The following is a 16,742-nucleotide window of genomic DNA, read 5'->3' as shown; positions in this document are numbered from 1 at the left end:
GGAGACATTGGAATGGAATCAAATACATATTGCGGTATCTAAAAGGGACTTCTGATATGAGCTTATTTTATGGCAATGATTGCAGTCCCGATCTTGTTGGTTATGCCGATGTTGGGTATTTATCTGACACACACAAGGCTCGATCTTAAATATGCTATATGTTTACATGTGGAGGCACTGCCATATCTTGGCGATCGACTAAGCAATAAATCGTGGCTAGGGGTGTATAAACCGAACCGAAAAATTACACCAAACCGAAAAGTCAAACCAAAACGATTAAAAAATCCGACTAGGTTTGGTTTGATTTGGTTTGGTATTGAGTAAAAAAACCCGAACCAAACCGACATATAAATATATAATTTTTTATATATAATTTAAGACTTTATATAGAATTTTATTTAAAAGATGTCTAGAAATATTTGAGATCCTCTCATGGGATATAATATTTAATATAACTATAAAGTGCATTCATTTTTATTTACTTTAAATAATAAATTTTATCACTTTCTTATTATGTGTTATTGAAGCCAATCATCTCTTTGTTCTTTCATATTCATATGTCAAGATTTATTATATGTTTTTCGAATTTGAAGTGGTATTTCGATAGTCTAAAATTACATAGAACATATCATTATTTAGGTATCATATTGATTTTTATGTTTAATTATTAAATTTGGTTAACCCTGAAAGCGTACATCAACCAAAAATATTGGTAGACGACTAAGAAAATAAACTATTATGTGTTACTAAAAATATTATCCCATAAGATCACTTTAATAGATCATATGTTTGCTAGTTTTTTTTTTATAAATTTTAGTAAACATATATTCACTTATCAAAATTTTATCTATAACTTTAATAATGCAAGACTGAAATAATATTCATGTACAAAAAAATCCGAAAAATCCGACAAAATCGAACCAATCCAAACCGATATAATTGGTTTGGTTTGGTTTTGATAAAATCCGAACCAACCAGGTCCATGTACACCCCTAATCGTGGCTACTTCTTCTAATCATGCTGAAATAATTGCTATTCATGAAGCAAGTCGAGAATATGTTTGGTTGAGGTCTATAATACATCTTATTCGAGACAAATGTGGTTTGAAGTGTGACAAACTACCCACAATTTTGTATGAAGACAATGCAGCATGCATAACCCAATTAAATAGAGGATTCATAAAAGGAGATAGGACAAAGCACATTTCACCAAAGGAGGAGTTAATACGCATTGTACTCTTTTTTCCTTATAAGGTCTTATCTCACCGGGTTTTCCTTGCAAGGTTTTTAATGAGGCAACCAAAAGGCGTATTTCTAAACATGTGTACTCTTTTTTCTTCACTAGGATTTTTTTTCCTAATAAGGTTTTAACGAGACACATTATCTATGGACATCCAGGGGGAGTGTTATAAGAAATATCAAATTATGGTGGATGTCTACTCTTCCTCCATGATCTTCATCTCAAATGCTTAATGACATATTCAATGATATATTTTTTTATGTTTAATGACATATTCAATGGCATATTTTCTTCACTTTTCATGCCTATATAAAGGCCTTGTAATAGACAGGAAAATACACACAATTGAAGAAGAAATAAGAATCTCTTCTCTCTTTCTCTATATATCTCTTAACTTGTTTTTCTTTGTTCTATATTGTTACTTTGAGTTATATTTTATAACACCTTTGAAAATTTTTGACTTATAAACTTTTTATAGTTGGATGTTTATCCTCGAGACATTGACTAATTGCACGTTTCATTAGTAGTTAAAAGTCCATACTCTTAGAATTGGTATACTTTAATTTGAGACTAAATTAAGTATTATTAAGCAATTAGGTCTAAAAGCAAAAAGACCTAATTGTTCAGCTGAAAAGTAAATTTTGTCTACTTCTAAATTCTTTTTTGCTTGTGAAGGCCCATCTTACATTAGTGCTCGCTGTGGACTGTAAATTTATATTATGAAGAAAGTATTAGAGGAGGTAAGGACTAAGCAAGAATTAGGATATACTTAAATAATCTAATTAATATTGGATCGATCGCTATCTTTACCCGTGAATATCACCTTATTTTTTTCAAAACCTAATCATGCATAAATACTTTATAGATAAATGTATACGTTATTACTTCTCCCTCTCTTTATTATAAGAAAATTATTTCATTCAAACTTTGCTTTTTGGACTCAATATTTCCTTTTCGTTTTGAGTAGGTTGTCCCCCTTTCCAACTTGTTGGGTTTTACTTTATTTCTCCTTCTTTCTTTTTCCAATCATAATAAAGATACGTTTTGAAACTATTTATCAGTCCAAATTAAATATCTAAGAAATCCATAATGGAAGCTACGTTGACACCTGCTTTATTTGCATATTAGGATGCAAATCAAAGAGACGAAACCTCAGAGATAAGGTATATATATATATATATATATATATATATATATATGTGTGTGTGTGTGTGTTAGTCTAATTTTTAGTGGAAGCTATTAAAGCAATTCCAGATAGATTTGAGTTCTCAGCATAAGCTTTACAGCTTAGAGTTTTATATTAGCTGACACTGCAATTTGCTTTCTAACATCATTCTGTATTAATTGGAATCAAGCTCAGCATGCATCCCAAAAGTTAATAAAAGATACAGCAGGAAAGAAAAGAAAAAAGAATATTATTTTACATAATAAAATAAATATCTATGGAAATATTTGACATAATAAACAAATATTTATACGTCTTGAGCTCTAGAAGTTTTCTTTATGAAATTCAAACTTTGTGCCTGTCTTATGTGAGAAATCTTGAGACAGATGTCTTAACTCTCCAACCAGACCTTGTGGACCACAGTAAAATACTCCTGTCAACACATAAATTCAAAAACCAAAATGTTAAAAGATGGAACAAACTAACAATATTAATCAGAATTAATTATGATAAAAGATATGTTAGAAAGCTAACCAATTCTTTGATCAGGATGATTAATGGTAACATGTTTGAAAACTTGGCGCCAATTTGGTCTAGCAAAATGAGTCTTGACCCTTGTCCCAGAGACAATGTCGACGCCACTCTTAGCTTGCTGGATTGATTGAAGCATTGTGATTAATGCAGACCGGGCATCGCCTTCTTCATAAACGCTGGTGCAGTAGTTGTGGAGCTCAATTAGACCTTCTTGATCGTTCTGAGAGACCTCATCCATCACACCCTTAAACCACTCGAACGAGCCTTGCTCGCGAGTTACCCAATAGAAGTAGGCTCGTTTGGTTGCAAAAGGACTTTTCTTAGTGCCACTCTCTATTAGGCCATCTTCTAAGTCCTTTTGTTGTTTGATGTTATTGAGAACATCTTTTACTATGCTTATCAATGGGGTTGCCCCAATGCCAAGGCCTACTAAGAGGACTACGTCGTATTTCTTGTAATCTTGTGCTGGTGCTCCATAGGGGCCATCAATCAAGAGCTTTGGCAGTCTGTTATACATTGAATTGAATCAAAACGTGCATAGAGTTAAGGGGAAAACATTGAACACTTAGACATTTTAGATCTTTACCCCCTTACCTAGGCTTATAGTCGGCCTTCGCTATGTCTGCTCTTAGAAGGCCACTTTGGTCACCAGTTGGAGGCTCACAAACCTAGATTTTGATCAGAGTATAAGTTTCTTAAAAATGAAGTCTTCGCTATGTCATTACTGATTTTATAAATTCAATACCTTAGAGAAGAGAATTTTGAGTTGAGATGTCCAATCGCCCACTGTTCGAATGTGCATGCTTAGGTAATCATCTCCTGGAGCTGAGGAGATGGTAAAAGGATGCCTGCAACACAAAAAGAAAGTATGATGTTAAAAGGTAATACTCCAATTTGTATACAGCTTATTTAATCAAGAGACTAAGTTTTAATTATATATGTTTCTCTCCCTCCCCCCTCAACTTACCATTGAAATGAAGAAACGTCGGAACAATTCACAAAGATATATTGTCCACTCGTGTACTTAAAGCCCAGAGGCTTAGACATGTGCACTGCCATTACATTTCCAGGGTATACAGCTACCTGAAAATTCAAATTTCAGATAAAGATTCTATTTGAATCTTAATGCTTCAAATAGTCTTAGGCTTTGAATATACCTTCAAAATCCTCACTGCCTTGTACCCGGACCTAAATGCACGAAGCAGACGTTCACAAGCATATAGTATCATAGGCACCGCAATGTACATCCATGTCTGATCAATTTTTCAGAAAGGAAAGAATTATGGCACCGCAATTTTATGGCAAAGCAGGGCACATCAATTAATTTACTTGGTCAAGAACTTACTGTCTTTTTGTACCATTTCTTGGAGAGGTAGAGGAAGTATCCATGGATAATGAAGAGGACATAGACTATAACAAATAAGTGATGGGAATACCAAAAAGCATTGAATCCAGTAAGTTTCTTGATTGTTGATGGGAGATTAAGTCGGTTCCTACGAAACCATGGTTGGGCTAGTATATAGGCTATGATCATAAGGACCACCATCACAACACCGGTCCATCCTTCCGTGCCTTTCACAAACCACCAGTAGTTGTTTGGCCTTTCATCTCCGAAAAATGGCTTCATTGGCTCGTATTCTTCATCCGTGGCATGTAATAGCCGAGGAAAATCACATGTTAAGTGTGAAATTGCATGCAGGCCTACACCAACTGCTATTCCTAATGCAATCACCTAAACAAGAAGACACAAAAATAAGTCATTTGAGTGTAAAGATTTTCTGTTTCTATTTCTGTTGAAGTCCTTATACCTTGTGGAAATTGATGTTATCATCAAAGGGAATTATTTTCCCAAGCTTTGTCCAACTTCTTAGCCAAGTTATGGTGTTTCTGCAAACTGGCAAAAGAACTAGAGCCATGTTAAATTTTGTTGTTTCAGCACCTCCTTTTGCTACAGAGACACAGTAGCCCATAACGTCAAAGACAGCCCGACGTTTATATTGAATAAATTTCCATGTAAAGAGTCCTGCACAAATTGACAGCCACAAAACCATCACCCAAATCCTCTTCCAATTGTCCTCAATGAAATATTCCAGCCTTCTTGTGCATCTTTTTATGGGATTTGGCTCTTTGGTGGGCTTAAGCTTCTGACTGAGCATCTGACTCAGAACTCTGCTGTTTGTTGAGAGATTTGTCGAGTGGCTTGGGGCCTGAATAAGCAATGTCTCCAAGTTGTAAAGCTGCATCAGATACAGGCACTTATTAGCTTATATCCTTGTTTTAAGAGTTATGTTATGTGAATTTTTTTTGTAGTGTCACTTTTAGTTGACCTACAACATTATGTAACTCTTTATATCAAACCTGATTCGGTAACTTGGAAACATAATTATTATCTGCTACATCTAGTTATATTGCACTATTGTGTGAAAAATACTTTATACTGTGAATGAATATAGCTTAAAATTCTTGTTTTGAGTATGTTTTGGAGGATCGTTTTAGAGACAGAACGAACCTCAATGTATCCAACATTGTCTGGATCTAATTCTTCCATGATGAGAGCTGCATACTCATCTGCATTCTGTTGGATTTTCGAGAGCTTATTTGCAGAAGCACTAAGACTGATGATCTATAAAACATTCGAACAAAGTATGAGTTTTGAGTTCTTCAGGTTTGTATAATTGCATGAATTAGTACAATTATCAGTTCCTTTTCTTTAGGGACTTACCTCTTTCACCTCTTCTTGAGTAATTCTCCCATCTGCATCTTTGTCCACCCTATTTTTTATCAAACCAGTGTTAGTTACAACAACATTTTATCACTTAATCAATGTCAAAACTTATACTACAAGTTTTCCCAATGAGAACTGCAAGTTGGATCTTATCCTGTTTTGTTCACAAATTGTCAAAAATAATTTTGAAATTCATAAGTTATATCCAGTGCAATGTAGCAGATTTGACTGAGAGTCAGATAATAAAAGTTTCAATCAATAATATCCGAAGTAGCAGTGGTATTTGGCATGCAATAGGCTAGGGTTCCAGTTTAAGACACCGTTAGTTTTTTGGTTAAAACTTATTTGTGAAATTTAATATGTAGAGAGTGATAAGATCTTACATGTCAAAGAAAGTTTGCAACCGGGCATCGAAGCCAGTATCTGTTATTTGTTCCCAGAATTCGCGCAGCTCAGCCTTGGTCACTGATGGAGATGTGATGCATCTCTTTCGAGCTAGAGCATCAAATAATTCTTCTGCAAACTCACTTGATTCCTTCATACCTGATTACAAGGACAAAATGCTCTTCAGCATTACATGTTCTTACTATGTAGTAGTTACTATTGAAGACAAAACATAAATAAATATGTAGTGTCTAAGTTTCACCATCGTTCATTATCAAAACCAATTTTCACGTGTTTGATCCGTCAAAATCCCACGTGAGGATAGACATGTTGCATTAAAAATTTTAAGTAAATTTTTAGATGAGGTGGCCGCGCACTTCAAATGTTATAGTATTATTAGCAATATAGTAAATATTAGAGCGATTAATCCAAATGATAAGGTGAAAAGATCACTAACATAATTAACCAAAGCAGAAGAGCCATAGTAATGAGCAAACCTATGCATTGACCAAACAATGATTTAGGGAGCATTTCATTAACAGCAAGTTTGTCGAATCGTGTTTCAATCTCAGACCAGCCTTCAGTTCGCACATTCTTGTTCATGAACTGAAGTCCTCGTAGAGCACGAGCAGCACCAGATTTGCTCCTATCCATTTTGTGGAACTTGTTTAAAGAAGTCATCCTCTTTAGTTCCTTTGAGACTTGCCTTAGATGAAAAGAAAGCTGAGAGCCAAGTGTATTAGGCCTCTTTTCAAGCCTGCTAGCTAATAATGCTGATTCCTGATCAGCACCTTTAATGTTTTGAACCAAAACTGAATCGTCCCTAACATCAAGAGTGATCTCTACGTAGGATTCATTGTCGTTGAACCTTGAACTTCTCTTGCCACTAACTAATGGACCGCTGAATCCTACACGCCTGATGCTATCAGAATCACTTATGTTTTCTATCTCCATTTGATGTGTTATTCAGTTTTCCCCTGTCTTTGGAAATGGAAATGGCCTTAAATTAATCACACTGATCAGATGATCAATAACGGGTAACGACCTATGCAGCAAAAGTGCAACAGTTCATTTGATACTAATGCAATGAAAGAACTACTACTAGCATTTAAAACTTGGAGAATAGGAAAATGTATGATTTTCCTGAGAAAGATTTAAAACTTGACGATAGTTGAAGAAAATTACTCCACTTATGAAGCAAACGTCCAAAGTTCTTGACAAAAAAAGTAAATTGTAAGAGATGAATCAAACTTGAAAAAAATGGAAGTTTGTGAAAAAGATTTAAGAGTGTGAGGTGAAGGAAGAGAGGATGGCCTTATAATGAGAAAAGAATGGTGATGTATATATACTACTTACAAGGAAGGAAGAGAGGATTGGGCTGAAAGAAAATGAGAAAAGAGAGAAGTCAGAGAGAAGAGGGTAAATCAGGGGGCGGATTTTGCATTGTTTTTGAATTAGTCTCATTTCTCCCTAACTTCCCAAACATAACGAACTCATTTGGTCAAACACCTTTTATATTTAACAAATAATTTGTTTTTCTTTTTGAGATGAAACTGGATGTAATAAGGTCAAAGTTGAACGTGATAGTCCTATTCAAGAAGATATACATATTTAAGTAAACTTTATCTAATATTGGATGTAAAATGCTAAACTTTTTCAAAGTTCGTAGTAAAATGCTCATCATATAGGCGTATATAAGATTTTAATCAATAAATGTATAATACCATCATACTTACTGCTCCTTTGTGATAACACATAGAAACTTGATATAAATATAGTGATAGCACTAAATTGCGCCTAAGCTTTTCTAGGCAGAAAATAGTATCCAAAAAATTAGCAACTTATGGTTGAAAGATAAATACTAACACCAAAATGATTAGCAATAAATTAAAGGATCTAAGTATGAGATGTATGAAATTGAGAATAACACATCAGACCCACTCAAAACTATTTTTTTTTTTTTTGGCTGCTGTGCAAGTTGAATTTAACAGATAAGGAAACAATTCTTAAAACGAAAAAAGTTATCTAGTTTAGCTAGCTATATTTACTTCAAAATTCAAATAATCAACATGCGTATTTTGCTTTCACTGATTTATTCCATTTGGATGGTAGAGAACGAAGGACAAATGAACTTCTTACGGTTTCGATATACATGAAGATGTCATTAATTAGAACTGGTGCAAAATGATCATTTAACGCCTATGGCTACTTGATATATAGGTGTTGAATATAAGTACTGGTAGGAGTTGAATATAATGACTCTTTTGCTTAGATAAGATGTAAATCGGGCACATCAAAAAAAATTTACTGTAGTAGTTGGTGAAAGTAAATTCCAGTCGCTTAAGTCAGAATTCTAACTTTAGACTTTTTTGTTTGTTATTTTAAGTGATCATTTGTTTGTTTGTTTGGACTTTTTAATTGTATCCAAATAAATGGCTTAAAAACTATTTTGATTTAAAACACGTAAAATAAATCAACCCCGGCTCATAATGTAATGTACGGAAGAGTAACATTTATCTTGTCCTTTCGCACAACTCATTACTATTTGATTGATTGATTATCATCATCAACAGAAAACAATTCTTTTTTCTAATTGATGAAAAGGTTGAATTATGAGATTGTAAGAGGGCGCCATCGCACTGTAAACTCTCATGGCATTTTGTGGGTAGTTTTCGTAAAGAATCTTTCCTGCTTATTTCATCAAATTGGTTTGCAGCTCATATGGCTGACTTAGTTAACTCTTTCAGAGCGCAGCCCACAGTTTTAACTTCCCTCTTCTGTTCCATTTTACACCTACTACTAATTACCAATTGTATGCCAAAAACAAATAAATATATAAACGAATAGTTTCTATTACGAATGTGCAATGATTTCTTAAGGCTACCAAATCTCTCAAATAATCCTAGCTATACTGTTAAGTTATTCTGTTGTTAATCCAATTGAAGTCTTATCCCATTTTCTGAAAAACTTGATAATATCACTTGAGCACATGATAAGGAAGTCAATCAGCTTGCTGGTGTAAGTTTTGACCAACTAATGATAAGCACAACCCATTTTGGTTCTATTATAAAAGTAATAGGATAAGGTAGAATCACATTGTTTTTTTTTTTTTGTTTTTTTAAAGTTAGAGTTTGGATTAAACCCTAACTTTTGAAATGCAAACAAGCTCCTCGCATGTGTTGATCAACTGTAGATTAAAGTGATTCAATCATCAACGAAACTTGATCACAAGACAAATAGTTACTCTCGCCTTTCTCTTCACTATTTACTCTTTTCCTTTTTCCCACTGCTAGCAACACCGGAAACAATCGCGAATATCAGAAAAATAGATCGTTTAAAAATTGTGGAAAATTATTAAGATGCTAAGAGTTGATTTAACTATCTGGGTATAATAATTGTGTATGCAATTAGGGGTGTTCGTCGGTCGGTACGATATGGTATTTAGACCTTTTAGTTCGGTATTCGGTTTCTTAAAATACTATACCAATATCATACCTAATTAAATTCGATATGAGATCGGCTTTTCTCTTTTCGATTTCGATTTATTCGGTCTGGTAATTTCGATTTGTTCATCTCGAATATTAACTAGTGCATAAAGTCATAAACCGTAAGGTACTCACAAATACGAAAATAAAATATTATAATTTAATTAGAAAAAAAAGATTAAATCTAGATAGGAGAAAGATTGAAACATAACTAGGCAACCCAAAAAGGAGGGGGGGGGGGGAGGGAATAGTGGGAAAAAAGATGGTAAAGATTAAAGAAAACTATAAAAATATGGGAAAGTAAAATTTAGAACTTCAATATCTATCATAATCAATAATATGTGTATTGTGTAACTTAGTATATATTTCGGTACGGTATCGATATTTCGATATTTTATTTTTAAGTACGATTACCTTACCTAATACTAATATTTTAAAAAAATTAAACTAAATACTAATACTAATACCAAATACCAAAATATCGAATACCAAAATATTTGGTTTCGGTACTGTAATTCGATATTTTCCAATTATACACAGCCCTGTACACAATAAACTCTGATTCACGGTTCTTAATTATTAAGCAGTATCTTTTAATTTGAGTCATAGAACAATATAGTATAAATATAAGTTATACTTAATTACTTCAAATAAAATTTAAAATACAACGCTTTATGTCATATTTATAGGGCAAGTAATCCTAATTAGCATAAGACTCGCACGAACTAAAGCGTGAATGGAGTGAACATGCACTCTAATAATCGAAGAGCAACATATCTGCATGACTGCATCTTCTTAATTTTCTTTTACCTTTTTCCTTTCCCTGTCTATTATTTCTATAGTAATTGAAAGTGCGTAGAATATCGTGGAAATTGAAGTATATATGTTGAATATGCTAGAGGGTTATATTCGTCAAGAAATTCATGCTTTTGGAGGGAAATTAGGTTTAGACATATATGCTATAACATGTCCTATATAACAACACTTCATTATAGCAGCCAAAAAAAAACTCGAAACAAACGAGGCTGTTATAGAGGAGTTTGACTTCAGCATGTTTGGTCAATCCGTAAAAATCAGCTTATTTTGAGATTTAATTTTTCTCAAAAGTATTTTTTTTAAAACTACTTTTGATGAGAATCAGTTTGTGTTTGGTTAATTAATTTAATACGTATTTTTGAGCAATAATTAGTGTTTGACCAAGTTTTTAAAAACTGTTTCTAAGTGTAATTTTTTCAAAAATATTTTTTTAAAAAGTCTTTCTGATGCTAATAATCTCTTAATGGCATGTCCGTAACTACTCTGTCAATTAAAATCAAAGTAAATTGACTGGTTTATTTTTGCCTGCACCTTCGAAGAAACAGTGTTAAATCTTGTACTTAGTAGATTTATAGCCTGTTTGGTTTTCAAATTGGTCCATCAAAATAAGCTGATTTCAGAAAAACAGCCAAACATGCTATTAGACCCCAAAAGGAATTTCCCTTTCTCTTGGGCGGGGGGGTTCAAATCATCAAGCAATAGACGGTCAATGACTGCAATCTCAAATTGCATTGCGCTAACAGAGACATCATTAATAATTAATGAGTACTCCAATAGAAAAACGAGCAAGAGAAAACAATATCCAAATTGTTAATATTCCATTGAAACTAAAAGTAAAGGTCGAATAAGAATGTATATTGATGTGACTAGCTAGTGGAGATTACATACAGTAAGAATAAACAAGAAGAAATGGAGTATAAAAGAGACAGAGTGAAACAATTATGTGGAATGGTTAAGTAAATGGGAGTTGGTAAGACTCCATATGTTTGAGCCATTGAACTTAGAGCCTCCTGTTTTAAGGCAAAACCACTAAATTAAACAGTCAAAATTCCAAGGCAGTGGCAGACCAATTCATGATGGCACGACCTAAAAGACCTCTTTCTTTTTCATTATTTGCTGCTTTATTCTTAGACCGTCATATATCTCAATATAAAGACGCGGACAAAATGTTGAAATTGTATTATCACATATGCCCATCTAAAAACTTTTTAAATTTTGATTTGGGTGAAGTTTTGTTTGAAGATGAAAATGTGTTTGAACATCTATTTTGGGTGAAATTTGGTTTGGAAAAAGATGAAACATGACTTATACCCACAAGTTCTAAAATTTATTAAAAATACCCAACAATACTATTATCAATAACATTAATTATATTATCGCAAACCATAGTCCCGAACATAAATAAATTTGATACAAAATTATTATTTTTATAATAAACTACATGATACTATCAGATGACCGAGAAGACGAAGCAACATCGTTACAAAATAATAAATGATAGGCTCTTTTATAAAATATAAAAATTTGAGGCAATTTTTAAAAAATATAATAGTGATATTTTAGCCCAAAACCAGCTATTGAGCTGGTTTTAGGATTTGGGACTTGGAATTTGGCTAAAATATAGGCAAAATCTATGGCCACTCCTAATCAACTCTAAACCAAATCTCAAACCTTCTTTTCTAACTACCGAAAATTAAAGCGTGTGTTATAGTTGCATGGCAAACAAGACTAAAAACTTGCATTTCGTCAAACCATATTAATTCGTAATGATTAAGCAATAAATTAAGATAATATTAATAATAAACGAAATTATGTTAAATTTGGCAACATTGAGGGAGAATTATATTTGCTACAAACTAGTACCAATTTTAACATATAAAATTTTTAAGGAACAAATTAAATTGAAGTATGAAATGTAAATTGTATTGCATAAGTTGTATCATTACAGTAATTTATTCATTTGTTAATTTTTTTAAAATACCAATATCACGTACGAAAAAATCTGTGTCATCAACATGTGCACACTGTATCATTTCCCGCAGATCAACATTCTAGGCGTTAAATTCTTTTTATCAAAATGTAAGTTGTCCAATTCAAAATGAAGGCGAGATCAATTACTATGCTACACTCATATGTATTGGTTCATAATTCAATTCAGAGAAAACAAATAGTGCAATAAATTACAGTACATCACTCATTACACGCAGGAACATGAAGACCTAACATGAGATATATCCTCACGACTCCACCAATGATACACTCAAAAAAATAGAGAAATAAAGCTTAATTATAAGCTCTTTGTTTTAGGGGTTTCTCTCATGGATGTTTATAATAGTAACATCCTTAAAATACTCACAACATAAATAATATTAAGTGCTTAAAAAGCCCCCTCTTAATTAAATTACTTAAATATCTCTGTCCTTAGTGCATTCTGGTGGAAGAGTAGGGTATCTCTTCCTATCAGTGCAATAGTTATAGATAGTGTATTTTTGACGAACCCAACGAAGTCTCCTATATTGCAAAGCATCTAAATCTTGGAAAGCCTTTTGATCCCACCATCTCATGCCTTTGGTGTTACAAACTTGGACTTCTTGTGGGGTGGCAGCTTCACAGCCGTCCACGTGGAATGATGTGTAGGAGGCAGTAAATGGGGCATTTGACCAGTCTGTTTTCTCCAATCCACCTCTTGTGGCCCAATCATCTGCATCCCAAAGGCTTGAGTATATTTTCATGGGTTGATTGAATGGGAATTTCACACCTAGGTCTTTCGAGTTCTTGAATGCTCGTATTGGGACGTCATCCACAAAGATCCTGTAACGTTAAAGACAATTTAGCCATGTCCATTTTGGTGGAGGCCCAAAGGAATAGTATAAAGCCCAATGGGATAGAATAATATTTTGAAAAAACTACTCATTATAGCATCTCTCAAAAATAATAGGAGTACTGAAATGGATAAAATATATACTAATTAATATATAAGAATAAATTAAATATCTTTTTTATATATTTAGTATGAAATAGAAGAAAAAGTTCATTGCTTTTGAGCATCCTTTCCACCACTTTGCTCAAAGCGGTGAATAGTAATAAGTCTTTTGAAAGACAAAGATGCACATTCTACAAGGAAACATTATTTTTTCAAGATTTAGGTGCAAGATAGAAGACAAAAATTTTGTTGCAAGGACACCAATTCGCTAGCTGCTTTATTAAAGTATGTGGATCAGATAATTTGAAATGAACAATATAGACGCATAAATTTAAGCGTAAATATTGAGGAATATATACATATATATTGAGTATATCAAAAATTTAAAATTCTTGTTTAACACAAAAAGACAAACATAAACTCGAGAGGATGCTCACATGGGAGAGGTCTTTACTATAATCTTGACTATTTTTAGACCATCGTGAACTTACAAGTTTTCGTGCTTTATTTTAATACAATAATAATGCCTCGACAAATGTGCATTTTGCTTTTTTCTTAAACAACAATTGTTACCATACTATTTTTAAACATAGCAAATAGGGATCACGTAGAATAAAACCAAGTGCACCCGCTCCGAGAAATACATGGGACCATAGAAGAAAAGATGACAGACAATACAATAATCTAGTAATATTTTCTGTTTTAGGAAATTTTTTTAAAAAAGCAAGAAATTTACGGAAAAGAAAGCTACTAGTAAGTACTGTAAATGTTAAGGTACTTACACAATCTGGAAGGTATTCCAAAGAACGGAATAAGAATGGTAACCCTTGGTTGGGTCAAACCAAAGATAGATTCTCTGCTCTCTGTCTCCTTTTCCTCCCGTGAACACATTCGTCTGCAAAATGTATGGCTGCCCAGTCCTGTTCCCTAAGAATTCAAAATCTATCTCATCGTGCTCTGCATTATTCGATGACAGCTGAAACATTCCCAAAAATATAATTAAAATCAGTCCAAAAACACATAACTTAGTTTGTTCATTGTGAAGGAAATGAAAAACTATATGTTGCTGCAAAAATGGAGAAAATTGCAGATCTAAGCAGTGTCCATTTTCTAGTATGGTGCAAAAAATGAACGGACTATATATAGGTGGAGCTAAGATTTGAAGTTTATAGGTTCATAATTCTAGTCCTATTAAGTTATTAAATTTTAAATTAATAATTTTACATATTCAATCAATTTCTTAAAACAGATACAGATTTAAAAGACCAAAACTAATGTGTTCAGCTAAACTCGTGACTGAAGGGCAAGTTCCGCCCATACAACTTACGTAAAATGCAGTAACAACACCAGCGGAGTCTCCACCAACAAGCCTCAGTTTCATGCTAAAGTGCCCAAATAGATATGATTTCTTTGACTGAAATCCAGCTCCTTCATTCATACAAATCAAATGAAAAAATTAGACAAAATAAGGAGAGAAAAAAACAGGCAGCTATATTAGTACTAATTAATATTAGTACCTGAAGACCTGTCAAGAACAAGATCAGCAGTGGAACCACCATTGAGGTACTTGATGTGGTGACTAGCCCAACTGGGCTCATAGTTTTTCCAAAAGGGTACATCCACAGGTTTTCTGGGATACCCACAAAGTCCTAGTAATGACAAATTAATCAAAACAATACTAAACAAAAGTCCTTTTAGACCCATGGTGAATGTTCTAAAGCAAAGCCAATCAGAGAACACTATTTTGTTTCGGAACGGATTATGGCCCAATGGGGGTGAGGAAAATGGAAGGGAAATGGCTGGTTATTTATAGCTGTAAAGGGGCAGGGGTCACTTGTGGTCGTCAACTTAAGGTTTAAACAAAGTGAGATTTTCGGTGGTTGTGTTTGGCCTTTCAAATAATTGGGAAGTGTCTGTTGGGTAATACACATTGGGGGAGTAATTAACGGAGACATGCACATGCCCGCATCAGAGAAAAGCTTTGTCACCCTCAGACCGAGGAGGAAAGTTATGTGACCCCATTCATTTCACTCGACCTAATAGCGCGTGCTTTTCACTTTTAATTATAGCATAAAAAGTTTAATTAGTCAAATATTTCTATAACAACCTCGTTCGTTCCAAATATTTTTTAATTGTTATAACAAAGTGCTATTATAAAAACAAACATAACATGAAAAATCAGTTTCTAAGAAAATTTGATCATTAGTCATATAAGATGATTGTTATAGAGAAGTTAGACTATACCAAATAATAATAATAATAATAATAATAGATATTTGACATGTATTTGCAAAAACTTCTTTCATTTATACACGAAAAAATAAGCTTATCTCTCTCCATCAGGGGTGGGTGTACAGTACCAGCACGGGTTCATCATTAATCCATAATTTTCGAAGCGGAGCATAAATATATGTATAAAAATTTATTAAAAATACAACAAATGATATGTCTGAATCAATAAGTTTAAAATTATTAATAAAAAGCAAATTCAATTGCAGTTACAAAGGGATCCCTTAACTGTGGAGGTTCAGCAGGCAGAATCTCAGGCTTACCAGAAGTTTAAACAGTCATCCTATTTGGCAGAAATGTATCTACATCAGAGAACTAAAGCTACGTGGATTAAGCTGGGAGATGATAACATGTGTTACTTCTACTCAATTATAAAGTACAGAAAACTGAAATAGGCTACAACACAACTTAAGGATATTGAAGGGATATAGCAAACTTGTTTGTAGATTACTATGGAGAACTTTTAGGGAGGAAGTCTACATCTAGAGTGCAATATTTCCCTATCGTTATAGAGAATAGTCTTACTCTGTCAACTGCTCAACATCTAGAGTTATTTAGCCCAGTTGTTGTTAACCCAAATATGGACATAGGCTCACATATTCTTGTAAAAGGAAAGAGCCCAGCCCAGTAGCACACCCGGCCCAATTGTATTTTGGTTGTTTTTCATTTTGTTATACATATACACATACTCTTATGTAAAGAAAAAGAGACACAGAAAGAAAGCAACGGGTCTAGCCATGAGACCGATTCTTTTCTCCTTTCTCTCTCATCACTCTATCTAGGGTTTTCTTCATTTCTTCTTCGCCATAGCTCTTCAAATTGACATGGTATCAGAGCAGGAATTATGATTCCTCTAGTCATGAGCTTCAGTCCGATGTTACCCTCGCCCAAAGTTTTGAACGGTCTCGTTTACGTCTCTGGTTGATCGTCGATAACTGAAATTAGACGATTTTGATCATCAAATTTGGGGTTTCTTTCGTTTTCTCCTTCAAAAGTCTGGTACTGCTAGGGAGTTTGGTTTTTCGAGTCGTCCCTCAACGATTCTTAGAGATTCGAATCTCTAGGGTTTCATGTTCAAAGAAGATTGCTCTTCTTCAAGTTTGAGAAGAAGGCTGGTAATATCTCTCCTGTTCAACTTCAAAATCATGTAGATCCGAGTTTGCATGTAGTATACTCGTGTGG

At 33.5% G+C, this 16,742-nt stretch overlaps 2 protein-coding genes across 2 annotated transcripts; both read right to left on the bottom strand.

Moving 5' to 3' along the window:
* Window positions 1–2,637: 2,637 nt before the first annotated feature.
* Window positions 2,638–7,378, bottom strand: LOC104104833 (respiratory burst oxidase homolog protein B). Its single transcript, XM_009613020.4, has 12 exons — window positions 6,545–7,378; window positions 6,047–6,206; window positions 5,661–5,709; window positions 5,448–5,561; window positions 4,747–5,175; window positions 4,284–4,670; window positions 4,096–4,191; window positions 3,906–4,021; window positions 3,684–3,786; window positions 3,533–3,606; window positions 2,939–3,444; window positions 2,638–2,837 (listed from the first exon to the last, which is right to left on the bottom strand). Exons 1-12 carry the CDS (start codon window positions 6,999–7,001, stop codon window positions 2,728–2,730), a joined length of 2,601 nt encoding a protein of 866 aa, XP_009611315.1. The 5' UTR covers window positions 7,002–7,378; the 3' UTR covers window positions 2,638–2,727.
* A 5,084-nt stretch (window positions 7,379–12,462) lies between these two features.
* Window positions 12,463–15,151, bottom strand: LOC104104834 (probable xyloglucan endotransglucosylase/hydrolase protein). Its single transcript, XM_009613022.4, has 4 exons — window positions 14,789–15,151; window positions 14,599–14,699; window positions 14,054–14,247; window positions 12,463–13,159 (listed from the first exon to the last, which is right to left on the bottom strand). Exons 1-4 carry the CDS (start codon window positions 14,973–14,975, stop codon window positions 12,754–12,756), a joined length of 888 nt encoding a protein of 295 aa, XP_009611317.1. The 5' UTR covers window positions 14,976–15,151; the 3' UTR covers window positions 12,463–12,753.
* Window positions 15,152–16,742: the final 1,591 nt, after the last annotated feature.

This window comes from Nicotiana tomentosiformis, chromosome 1 (assembly GCF_000390325.3).
Source record: "Nicotiana tomentosiformis chromosome 1, ASM39032v3, whole genome shotgun sequence".
Lineage (NCBI taxonomy): Eukaryota > Viridiplantae > Streptophyta > Magnoliopsida > Solanales > Solanaceae > Nicotiana > Nicotiana tomentosiformis.
Note: the sequence above shows the minus strand (reverse complement) of the source record. Positions and strands in the feature narration are given on the sequence as shown.

Coding starts and splice junctions, on each gene's coding strand:
- LOC104104833 (XM_009613020.4), bottom strand. CDS start 7,001: ATGGAGATAGAAAACATAAGTGATTCTGATAGCATCAGGCGTGTAGGA. Junction 4,671..4,746: donor ATAACATCAATTTCCACAAG/GTATAAGGACTT, acceptor CTTCTTGTTTAG/GTGATTGCATTAGGAATAGC. Junction 2,838..2,938: donor TCATCCTGATCAAAGAATTG/GTTAGCTTTCTA, acceptor ATGTGTTGACAG/GAGTATTTTACTGTGGTCCA.
- LOC104104834 (XM_009613022.4), bottom strand. CDS start 14,975: ATGGGTCTAAAAGGACTTTTGTTTAGTATTGTTTTGATTAATTTGTCA. Junction 14,700..14,788: donor TGTTCTTGACAGGTCTTCAG/GTACTAATATTA, acceptor GTATGAATGAAG/GAGCTGGATTTCAGTCAAAG. Junction 14,248..14,598: donor GTGTTGTTACTGCATTTTAC/GTAAGTTGTATG, acceptor GGAATGTTTCAG/CTGTCATCGAATAATGCAGA.